At 37.2% G+C, this 12,988-nt stretch overlaps 1 protein-coding gene across 1 annotated transcript; it reads left to right on the top strand.

The window, feature by feature from the left end:
- The first annotated feature begins 798 nt into the window (after positions 1–798).
- Positions 799–12,933, top strand: LOC145204476 (plakophilin-4-like). The gene is made up of 18 exons (XM_080077044.1): positions 799–881; positions 943–1,087; positions 1,427–1,539; positions 1,958–2,073; positions 2,396–3,055; positions 3,659–3,763; positions 4,428–4,572; positions 5,045–5,111; positions 5,278–5,403; positions 5,710–5,863; positions 6,350–6,584; positions 7,075–7,192; positions 8,093–8,272; positions 9,006–9,196; positions 9,514–9,647; positions 9,768–10,005; positions 10,592–10,796; positions 11,416–12,933. Exons 2-18 carry the CDS (start codon positions 1,007–1,009, stop codon positions 11,623–11,625), a joined length of 3,078 nt encoding a protein of 1,025 aa, XP_079933170.1. The 5' UTR covers positions 799–881; positions 943–1,006; the 3' UTR covers positions 11,626–12,933.
- Positions 12,934–12,988: the final 55 nt, after the last annotated feature.

Raw genomic sequence — 12,988 nt, 5'->3', positions numbered from 1 at the left:
TCAAGAATGATTGGCAACCTGCCAATGAATTACTAATTTTTTTGACTACAGTGGGAAAAACGGCAATGTGTTTAAAAAGGAAATCGACGCGATTTTCGTTATGTTTGGGCTTTTGAAAGATTGCGTGGAGCTTAATAAGCAGAAAAGACACGTTTTACGCTTCAAATTTGTGTTCGTAAAAGATTCGGTTTCGGCCGGATCGCAACAAATTATTCGGCCGAAACCGAATCTTTGCAAAAATGAGCGATTCGGCCGAATAAATTCGGCAAACCGAATATTCGGTACATCTCTAATATTAACATTGGCCAAATAGTAAATACAAATAAGCAGAGTTAGGAGGCGTGGTGTAGGGGCACAAAAATAGGCGTAGTGCTGAAGCATTCAATTGAGTTGAGTGTATTTCAATTACCTTAATTTGAACTGCATTTTAAAAAGGCAATAGGGTACAAATCTTATTAAAAAAACAGACATTATTAATTTAAAAAATGCGAGAACGGCTGAGACATGAATTAGTACAGTTTTATATTACTAATGCTAGTTTTAGGTCAGTAAATCTCCTACCACACTTATGGATAACAGTAACAAGAGCATTTACAGGTGTCGCGATTTGTGGTGGGTGTCGCATTTCTAACAACACACTGAAGTCAACCATGCGCAGCGAATCGCTTGATTGAGCACAAGCAATGCCAAACAGAAAAAGCTGAGTTACTACACCGATCACTTTACAAATCTTGCGAGACGTCCTGTAAAATATGCTGTCAATTTATTTACCACTACCAGGGCATTTTAGTACAAGCTAAAAACTTACAGTTCATTTTGGCAGACTGATAGGGGCTTTGCAACGATTTTTTAGTTTCCTTATCGTTTATAGACGGAAGACGGTAAAACTTTTTATTTTGTGTAGTTAATTTATTACACTTTTAAGACTGCTTTTTGCTTTAGTAATTGGCCACCTGTGTGGCATGGTGCTTTGTGACAGAACAAAAGCGTGGAATAATGATTAGGAATGTCTTTTGGAAAAACATCAAACCACTCTTTTACTGGACAGGCTGACACAGAGTATATTCTTGCTTCAGTAAAGGAACAGGTACAAGTTGCAACCCAATTTTTTGAAATTTGGTGATTTGTTTGTCTGCAATTATTTGTCTTTGGTGTATGAAGACTTCTTTCTTGTTTGGTCAGTGTGACAAATCTCATCAAGAATATTTGTAAATCTTTGTACTTTAAAATTATTCTATTACCTTCAGAATTTTAAAACACTTTTTGCACTCCCTTTCTGTGCTGTGTGTAAAATTTACTAGTTACTAGTAACTAGTAGCATTGAATGAATGTATTTATGTATTTTTAAAGCACAACATAAGAACAAACTGTTTATTGTAAGTATATACGTTACGAAAAATATTAAACTTGGCAACTTATGTTACAGGAAATTCAATTTGAGAGATTAACACGGGAATTGGAGGAGGAACATTTGACTGTTGCCGGACAACTTCAGCAATACAGGGTCGAACCACCTGCCCACTCAACACCAAGTACAAGGTCAGAATTGTGTAATAAACCAAACACGTTATATACTTTTAAACGACCAAGATTTCCGTGTGTTGAATATATAATAAAAAAATGCAGAGTTTCCCTGATATGATTAAACTATTTTGTGCAAAACAAAACTATTTCTAAATTTCTATTTTTTTAACTGTTTTAAATTTGGTTCATACTTGTTTTGTTTTGATCAGGGCCAGCAGGACACTAGTTGTGTGTAACAATTTTGTAGTTTTTAAATAAAACATGAGTCATCATTAGAAATGACTTAAGAAACAGGCATTAACATCTAAAAAACAAGTTGCAACTGTTTAAACGTAACAACTATATAGTTTTACAATGGTCCATTGCATATATTAACATGTGCTATTGTTTTAAATGTGACCTCGGACAACTTTTTTATGCCTACTTCATGCAGAAATGGTGATGAGGAACTGAAAGAGGGAAGTGATACAGAAAGCAAACGGGATTTAGCTCCAGAACAGGAACATGCAGAACATCAGCCCTACACGAATGCTTCTGTTCCACATTCATGTAACAAAACTTGCCATTTCACCTTTTAAATTTAGACGGTTTTATGTTTACCTGAACCGAGTCCTATTTGAAGTCCACATGATATGTTTATTTACATTGTATGTACAGATATAATTTTCATGAATTGACCACTAAGATTTGTTTTAACGTTTTTGGTTGGACAGTTATAAATTTCCTCCAAGCAAAAATCTGTGATTTTGTGAAAATTGTTTTCTTCATTCAGTATGTGTGACTTCAATAAATTAATTCTCAAGGTTACAAAGTATTTTGATGCCATTACAAATTAGCAATTTTTGTATATATATGTACATGTATATTTTAGATCCAACATCTGATGGTCAAGTCAAGTTGCATCATCACAGAAGCACACCTAACAATTTGGCTAAATCACAAACTTTGATTGCACCATACAGTCAGCACTCACAAGCCTCTTATGCTGAACCACAGCCACAAAAACCTGTGTTGGCCCACCCAAGACCCTACTATGCAAGCCCACCCAGGTCTTTAGTGCTTGATCAACCTCCCTTTCCAACACACTTCTCACCTCCCCCAGTCTACCAATCATCAGGATTTAATTATCCAGAGTTCCAATACCAGGACATCCACCCAACAGCTTATTATGTTAACATTCCAACAGCATATGTGGCTCCACAAAGTGCAGGTCAAATTTATCAGGAAATTCCTGCAGGCAATATGAATCGAACACAGCCACACCGCCACAGCAGTAATTCTTATCAAGTTATACACAGTCAGCCTCATTCCTACCAACAACAAGCACATTCTCAGCCCAACTACCAACCACCACAGTATGCAAGACCCCCACCCCCGAAACCCAAGCCTCCAGCCCCACCAAGGAGACATTCTCAACTGCAAAAACCAACAGAGTTTTACCCCCCTCCTGTTGTGCACCATAAACAGCAACCTCAAAATCATATTCCATCCAAGCATTACAGTGCCCCACACTTGCATGATTACACACATAGTAAGTATAAATTTATGTGTCGTTGTTTAGTAAATGTGGCCGAGTTTATACAAATGGTAAAAGAATGAATTGGTCATTCTTAAACTTGTTGTTTTTAGTCCAAAATTCAGGCTCTTTTAACTGGAGTACTAAGATGCAATTTTCTATCTGATTCATATATTTAACTTACAAAAGAGTTTATTTATTGGTCTGTATAAACCAGGGGTGTGCAACCTTTTTCACTCTGGGGCCAAATACAATTAGCATGATTAGAATGCGGGCCGCACCTTTATACAACACAAGGTGATTTTACTTTGTTGCATACCAAATATGCTTAACTACAAGTAAAATTCGCATTTGGTTATAGCCACAAATTGCCAGGTCGCAGAAAAATAGCACCGGGCGCAGAAATCTGCTGGAAAATATGTAACAGTTGGACTCGTTTGCCAGTACATTTGATATCCAAGCGTCTCTGCGGGCCGCACAAACTTTAATTAAGGGCCGCATTTGGCCCGCGGGCTGCAGGTTGCCCACCCCTGGTATAAACAAATGCATAAGACAACTGGGAATTTAGGGGAACTACATGGTATGAAATTGGCTATGTTCACATTTTTTATCTTGTAGAAAACCTTCACAGCCCGGCAAGTCGAGACCGCCGCATTTCAACAGAGTCTCATCCAGGGAGAAGTAAAAGCTTTCATGGCACTCGAAAATCAGATCCTGTTCCAGGTAGGTGGCTTAAAGCACTGTTTCTAATTAATCCCATGAGCCTTTAAAATCTCTTGAAACCTGAGACGCATTAATTGATGTTTACCATTACAATACAAAGGTGTATCTAGTTGTTAAATGGCTTGATTTGGGACAGGTACAAAGAACTGGCAAATGCTTGGCTCGCTGTATAGAAAAGTCGACTTCTTAGTCGGGGCATTGATTGTTTGTATTGGGTGCCCAAAACAGGCTAGTTGTTTAGAGTGAAAATATTGAAGCTTATTTAACTTTAGGAGGCATAAAGTGTATGTTATGCTTGTCAATATGTTTTCAGTTTTTTGAGGAATGACAAAATTTTTGATGTGCACAGATCTGTTTAGGCTGTTTTGTAAAATTTCTGTCTTGAAGTTTTTATTTCATGCTGCCGAAAGTTTTACGATTTTCTGTGTAAAAGATTGAATTGTAAACATTTTCAGAAAAACAAACCATAACAAATATTTGGTTTTGTTGAAAACTCAGTGATATCTTTAAGGTTATGGCAAAGTCTTATCATAAATTTTCACCAGCTAGTTCCATGCTTTTAAATCAACAAGTTAATTAGGTTAGCTTTCGCAAATGGCATCATAAATATGAAAGTGTTCTAAACTGAGGAAAATACCATGCCCAATGTATTGGTTTTACTTAGGTAATAGAGTCTTCACACCTGTAGATATGTCACATGAGCCTGTTGAATATCGGCACAAGTCACATCGACTTTCTGCTTCACCCAGAGCAGTTGCACCCACACATCAGCATGGAATTCTATACAATGACCCAGCTAACCCAGACAGGTAATCCATAATTTACAGGTTGGTCCGTATTTGTTTGTTAATAGAAGTTTCAGGAAAAATCACAGGGATTTACAGCTTGTTGGATTAGTGTCTGAACTTTAGGAAAAGTTGCAGGCTTTCACAAAATTGATGTGACATAGTTTTATGTTTGCCTGTTTTATTTGCTGCTCCATGTTATTTTTAGGAAATTAATCTAATTCTCTTATTTGTTATCTCTTTGTCTTTATACCATTCAATAAAGTTGTATTGTCTGGGGGAGTCAAAACAGTTCAAAGACACCAAGGTTGTTTACTCATGGGAGGAAATCGTATTAGCATATTGTATGACTCAAAAGCCTTTGATAAAAAAAGGTTTAAGCCAGGATCAATCCTTATAAAGTTGCAAAGATTATATTTCTGATCCCCTAAGATTGAATGTACAAGGTTGCTTAAATCACTTTTACAAATCATTGCTTTAATTTTTGTTGTTTTAGTTTTACGTTTGAACGTGACCCAAGCATCAATGAAGTTATCCAAATGCTTCGCCACCATAATTATCAGGTAGGATGAAAACTAACATTCCATTTATACAGGGTTTCTTTGTTCCACTTACACAGTTTACAGGTCTGTCGATATAAAAACCTTTTTGGTAAATTATACCTTTGACAAATTCTTTGGGTGTTGGCAGTACATTTTTGTGACCTTTTATCTGTGTATATTTGTGTAGGTGGTTTCAAATGCAGCTGCCTATATTCAACATGTCACCTTTGCTGATGATCACATGAAAGCAGTAATAAGGAAAAAGGGTGTCATTCCTTTGCTGGTCAACCTTCTCCACCACCATGTTATAGATGTATGTAGTTTTGCACATTGTGTATAAAATGTAGGTCATTAAAATACTGTTGTTGACTCAGGATGTAATTGTACCCAACTCCGGAAATATTGTAATGCCATTAGAACAATTAATTTAATGCTTTTCCTGTAACACATATAACAAGTATTTTACTGTTTCAAAACCAACTAAAAACATTTTCAATCAGCTTTGTAAGTTGTTATTTTGCATTTTGTGTATAGTTACATAGTTCAATTTAGCTTGAATTACTTCTATGTTATGAGTTAAACAACCGAGTAAAACAAATCTAAATACTCTTTGTAACAGGTGCAAAGAAATGCATGTGGTGCGTTACGTAACATGGTTTATGGTCGCAACAATGATGAAGCCAAATTAGTTGTTCGTAGTTGTGGAGGAATTTCATCACTCGCCCATGTTCTTAGGAATACTGAGGACCAAGAAATGAAAGAACTAATTACAGGTAAAGTCACATTCTCGGATCACTTTGGTACCTTTATATTTTTCATAAAACACCCTTGAATATGAAGCTGTCATATCTTTGACAATACTAATATTGAAAGGAAATTGCTATGTTTTCATTATTTTGATCTAGATTCTAGGTAATCATATTCAATCTGTGCACTACTTTATCTTGACAATTGTATTGTTTTTAGTGTAGATCAGATATGGTAAACTTATCTGTATTCAACGTGATTGTATGAATAGGGTTTAATGTGTTTGAAGTAAATTCCTATATCATCCAATCTATTGTCATGTTTGTTTTAGGTTTGTGAAATGCTGTAAAATAGGTATGCGGTGGAATCAAATGCATTTTCTAGTAGCACTATGCATTTAAAACAGAACTTCTAACTTACAGATTTTGTAAAATAGCCCTAAGGGCACATGAACACTTTGTGCAAATAAAAAGTTCTTTAAAAGATACAAACTATCAGATCTTAATCTCCAGGCGTATTGTGGAACCTGTCTTCCTGTGAGCAACTCAAAAACACAATTTCGGACAGTGCTATGTCCGCACTGGCCAGCCGCATTATTATTCATTATGTGACCCTGATTGACCCCTATAGGATGGCCAAGTACTGCCCAGAAGAGATGCCCGATTCCTATACTGATTTGACTGCCAGCGATTTTACTATTGATCCTAATTGGTCGTCGTTGTTTATCAATGCCACTGGATGCCTGAGGTAACTTGTTTGCTTGTCGTTGGTTGATTGGTAAAGGAAAAACTTGTATATTTATGTTGTACCCTAATAGTCGTATTGAATTGTTGTTTTGTTTATTGATTGACATAACTATGGCGCCATAACTGCCAATATCAATATGTAGTTGTATGTATTTATGAAACTAATGTAAAAATCGTGGATAAATTATGACGTGTAAGACGATCAGAATAAATATAAAACTAGAACATTTTGCTGCTTAAATGCGATTTGTATGTGCATTATAAAACGTATTTTTTGCAACAAAAGCAGCAAATACATATACTAGCTAGCCCATAACCACGATATAGACAGTTTTCCGCAACTCAGAGTGCACTTAACCAAATTTCATCGCCGAAAAAGCCCAATCCGACTTGGCAGTACTTAAACTACGGCCCTGTTTCCACTACTTAAGCCGCTAGCGCACTTACGACGAACCTTGTAACAAGTGTAATTGGCCGCAACCTCTTCGTAGGAACATCAGTTCGGCCGGTGTCGAGGTGAGACGGAAAATGAGAGAGTGCGACGGACTAATTGAAGCTTTGCTGCTTGTCGTTGAAAACGTGATCGGAAAAAGCGACGTCGATAGCAAGGTGGGATTCTGGTGCTTTTTATGTTGTGGGAATTTGTGCTTTGTCGCGACATTGGCTTTGAAAAGCCGGAAATGTGTTTTGTAAACGGAGGTTCGAGACCGCGATTTATGACATAGCATTATGGTTAGCACTTCCTCGAGTTTTGGACTATAGGGTTCTTACAGGGTTTGGACCCGTGGAGTGTTGCAAGATTTGGTTAATTAATGGTGTCTGTAATCATGTTTTGGTCTGTTACAAAATTACACTGAAATTCACTTCGTCATAATTCCAACGACTCACCGTCACACATTCAATCACCTAATCTGCTGGTAAGTTTCGGTGGGTGAAAGCTGAAAGTAAACCAAGCCTTCTAGTTGGTTTAATTTGGTTTCTCGTTATAGTTATAGTTAAAGTTTTTGCTCATGCAATCAGAAAAATAACAGGGAAGGATAAATCCACATTTAAGGCAATTCGGCAGGAAGGTTTGCCTGAATACTCGGTGTCTTACCGTCAAATAGACCAATTGACAAAACATAAGACTAAATATGTTTGTAAAACAGCATCGAGTTCGCGTTAACTTCGTTAAAGTGCCAGCATGAATATAAATGTTGGGTTTGGTGAAGGGAAACCAATAAAAAACATGAAATGGAATTTTATACCAATACAAAAAGACCTAAAAATGGTCAAATACATCGTACTCAGTCAAATATATCACCACCGTGAATTTGCACATTCTCGTTTCGTGCAGCCTTGTGTCACAACTGAGTACAGTAACTAGTAAAGAGTTGTAAGTTGGGTCGGCTTTTTTACTATCTTTCAGGTCCAATTCAGGCCTTGTTTTTCAAAATGAAATCCGGTTGGTGATTTTGAACTTGTACTTTCGTTTCGGGTTTACAATTCTGAACTAGCATGTGTTTCCAGGGTGTGGAAAACTGCATGTGCATCTTGAGGAACCTCTCCTATCGTCTCGCAGTGGAGGTGGAGGCCGCTCATGTGCCTCTCAGCAGAGATGTGGAGGCAAGTAAACTGGATGGTGAGAAGGATGAGGAGTGCTGGAGGAGACACAAGAAGAAGGAAAAGCGAAAGAGCAAAGATGTTGAGGTTGGTATGCACTGAAATTTAGGCCTCTCCCCCGCCAGTTACATAGTTTTTAAAAAATATTGCAAAACAAATGAGAAACCCTAAGTTTATAGAGCTCTTCTGGCAAAAGTATTTTGAAAATACATGATATTATGCCTGACAGCAATAGCCTAAATATAAATGAGAAAAACGTAAAATGAAAACTTAGCTAACGTCAACATAGACGTATACTGGGATCAGCCCTGAAGCGTTCATGTAGACCAGCGATCATGGCATACAATTTATAAATCTTAGTACGCCTGACCTCTCTTGAAAACGTTATACCTAAACAAGCCGTTCTCCTAAGCATTCCCACATAGCAAATCACAGGCTATAGAAAAATCTAGCTTGCGGCGGGAGTTGAACCCACAGCTCGAGTATTTCCGGAAGTTGCTCTGTGCCATTTGAGCTACATTGGAGTTTACTTTGGTCAATAAACTGTATCGATTAAGAAACAATCACCTTACAAAAAAACCTAATCACCGTTAAAGCACTTTTTAAGCCAGTTTGTAAATACCCTTTCGACACAGTTAAATATTTTTGAAAGCTATAAATTTGCAACTGTTTGTGCCCGAAATTATTTATGAAAAAAGCTAAATTTTTTTGTTGCTTTAACGACGAAAATGATTTTATTTCCCAATGTGATTATTTATTTAACTAAAGGTATACAGTGTCTAAAATACTATTTTACAACTATTTCTTGTATATTTTTTAGGTTATATTCAACACATCTCGCACCAGCTCCCAGATCAGCGTGCAAGGAGTTGAGATGTTATGGCAACCTGATGTAGTACGTAGATATCTTGCCTTACTCGCGGAAACTTGCAACTTTGGTACCTTGGAAGCAGCGTCAGGTGCAATGCAAAACTTGTCAGCTGGCCAATGGGTCTGGTCAGCAAATATCAGGTAGTTTGGTTATGTAATGACATCGAAATTTTAAATATAATTTCCAGTCTATTTAGCTTAGCCCAAGATTTACCAAATCCAAACACTGTGTGGTTATGACTTTCTGCGACTTTTTTTTGCTGTCCAAAGTTTTTGATGTCAGGAAATTAATGACTTTTTGTCAATCTTTCAAATTATAAAAACGCATTTATGGCCCAATTCTATATTTTTTAGAGAAATATTAATAACTCGTTGATTATAGTCTTACACTTAAAATTATGAATCATTTTTTTGCTTATGTTTAACATCGAATTTTGACAACAATATTTTATATGTAGGACTGCCGTTCGAAAAGAGAAGGGCTTGCCTATGCTTGTGGAATTCCTACATATGGACAATGAACGGATTGTAACTGTTATATGTTCAGCCTTACGAAATATGGCACTGGACATAAGAAACAAGCAGCTGATAGGTATGCAAAGAATAAACACAATAAAACGTATCCTTAAAAATCGTGCAATAATGCTGCTACGTTATTGATAAAAAAATAGATATATACAAGTTTAACCAACAAATTAAAAATAAATTTCAGGTAAACACGCAATGCAAGACTTCGTAGACCTGCTTCCCAACGCCGACGAGTTGAGTTCTCCAAGCGGGAATACTGCTTTCGATTTCCCGCAAATTGGGTCGCAGCGTGTTCTTCTCATCGACGCTGTGTGCGGGGCACTGCGCGAGTTGGTCAACAGTAGCACTGAGAACGCTGTGAGGCTGCACGCCGTTGGAGCTGTTCCCAAGTTGGTTGCTATTAGCCGCAGTACAGGCTACAGGTACAGCATTGTTTTTCCCATTTTGTATTGAGTTGTCTGTATAAATTAGTCACTGTGATTTTATCATTAGAAACTATACAATGTTTTTGTATTTGACGTTTTGTTTAGGTGTGTGACAAATTTTGCGGTTTTTGCCCAGGTTTTTTATGTTTTATTTATCACCATTCTATGTTTACCCAAAAGTAACAAATGTTTTTTTTGTTTTAGTGTGAATGTACCTAAACAGAAAGAGTTGTGTGCAATGTTAGGTTAAGTTTGGGATTTGACCTATATACGTACATAAACTGTTCTTTTGATCAACTGGCAATTACATTTCACTCATCCGACGTTTCGACGTCTCATTTGGGGCATCTTCATCAGAGTAATATCACACTACCCAAATTTATATAACACCAAACACGGTAAACACGAAAAAGAGACTGGCGCAAAAACAGTAATAAAACGTTGATAAAAACTGTAGTTCAGCTGTACATGTTCGAGCTGACATCTAAAATGCGGAACTCTGGCTCATTTAATAAAAAGATAATCATAATGTCGTGATGAAATCAATGAATTTCAACCATGTATTCTTTTCTTTGCCTTTCAGATACCCTCATCGGTTAATTAAAGCCGCGGGTCGCGTGCTCGCCACATTATGGGATTACAAAAGTCTGCGGTCAAGTTTGAAGAAGGAAGGATGGACCCACTACCACTTTGCACTGGCAGGTGTTCCGAGCGTGGCAAGTGTTGGCAGTCAGGTGTCACCGTATGCCAGTCCGCCGATGTCACCTGACGACTCCAATGGCTATCGGGTAAGTTGATTAAGAAAAAAGCCAATACTTTGGCATTGTTGACTGCATGTCGGACGCTTGATTGGGAATGTGCTAAAAAGGTGTTCTCCAACCAAACTGAAGTTCGATCAACTATGACGTCGTTATTGTATTGTTACGACGTAAGAATAAATCAGTCACGACATAAGGCCTGACCAACAAAAATTGGACGTTCGATAGTACCAGTGCGATACGGCAGTTTATGTTTGGCCTACCTTTATGCTCAAACGATGTCTATGTAATTTGGCTCAGAATTAAGCTCTGACAAACAATTGTCAAGGTCGGTCGAATGCGGTACAGAGACTGACTAAAAATTTGGTGGTTGTGTTTCAAAAAGTTGCGTATTGTTTTTAAGCGTTTTTGAACACCAGCGATTGTTTCAAAACTGTAAGCATCCGCATTAAACATTGTACGATTTTTAGTTGGTCGAGCAACTAACAGCCAGTTACCGAAATTCTTTTCCTACAAACCTACCATGTAAACATTGCACAGCGCAAAACGTTAAAGCTTTTGTAAGTTTGTTCCCAAACCCTTATTTTTGAAGCCAAACAGTAAAAAAATACCTTTACCATGAGTAATCAAAATTTTCACATTTTTGCAGGAAATACCGGAGTCACCAGCTTACAGCAACGCGCAAATGCAAGTACCCCCACCCAAGCACCAGCAAATCTACACCCGTCCTTCCTTACCCTATGCTCCCATGTCCCCGTACCGCAATCACCCGAAAAACTTTCATTCACCACAACCCGACTCCAATTACGTCACTATGATACAGGGTGACGCACTTGGGGCTATAGATTCGTGGGTGTAAGGAATAAGTACATTATCTTGGCAAAGCAACAAAATTTGGTAGTTAAATGTATGGTATTTTTTGTAATACTTAAGGATAGGGTATAAACATTACTGACTGCACCAAATGTGTGTACATAAATTTCAGATCATTGGTGGTTAAATTCAAACAGTCGTTTGTAGGTTGGGCCTGATTCAAAAGCAATACTCGGCTTTAAATGAACGAAATCCATTTACTATATCATTGATGTAAAGGTGTAAACAGGTACAGAGCACCATACGATGAAAATCATTTTTTCGCCATGAAATTCAATTGTCCATTTAGTGATTTGTATATTTTTTTAACTAGCTGCAAAGTGCAGACTATCATGCGTTGATCAAATATTTCACATACTCCTTATTTTTAATTACACGAAAACCTGTATCTTTTTGTTGCATTGTTTAACGTAAATGATATTTTGTTATTTGTCTTCCTTTATTTTTGCCAAAGCAGCACAAATCGCCTACGCTGTCCCAATGCCGAGAATTATTTATTGGATATGATGCTATCTTCAGAGTTTATTTTGTTAAATGCGCAGCGCTTCAAGAGTTTGCAGTGACTTTTCTAAATACCCTGTTTTTTTCATAAAATTGTGATAACTTGTTTTTTAATCCGACGCCATTTGTACTTTTTTTGTACCCTATTCGCATTGTGCCTTTTCCGTCCGTTCAAATCATTAGACCTGTACCACAAGCCGAAACGGGTTTACGAGCGAGCTTTGTCTAGTCGACCGTGAGTTAAATGTTAATGCCCGACCAAAAAAGTATTTTATTGTATTTAATAAAATCATCTTTTTAAATATTACATAAAATTATAAATTTTGTTTAAGTTCTGCGATTTTTTTGTTGGCGGGAAATTTTTGAAGAAAATTTAAATCCTAAATCTACTGAAATCACATTATCGGCACGGCTGACTGCCTGAAGCTCGTTTGTAAACCCTTGCTTGCATGTTAAATCGTCCTCACAAGCCTATTGTCACTTTGCTTTTGTGTTTACATTTAAAGAAGCGTCAAAAGAACCATCTTTATTTTTCTACTTGCCCCAGTTTGAAAAGTGGCTGAGACACAAGCACAACTGTCTATGCAAGCGGCTTCTTTATATTGCATTGCGAGGTGCTGGGATTTTTCCTCATTGCAAAACGTGCAGTGCCTTTCCAAACTTGTCGTTACCTTTCTGCGCGTCGATCGTGCCTGGATATTTGTACAGTTGTATTTTGGCGAGTGCCTTCTATTCTTACTACAAATGCGTGAACAATAAATACCATGTGGCGGTTGACTTCGCCACCCAAAAATGGATTGTTTTTTTCTGTTTTTGGACCTTCACTTTGTTATTTTTGAGGCTTTTTA

The sequence above is a fragment of the Phallusia mammillata genome, chromosome 8 (genome assembly GCF_965637545.1).
Source record: "Phallusia mammillata chromosome 8, kaPhaMamm4.hap1.1, whole genome shotgun sequence".
Classification (NCBI taxonomy): Eukaryota; Metazoa; Chordata; class Ascidiacea; order Phlebobranchia; family Ascidiidae; genus Phallusia; species Phallusia mammillata.
This window is presented reverse-complemented; position numbering and strand designations above follow the sequence as displayed.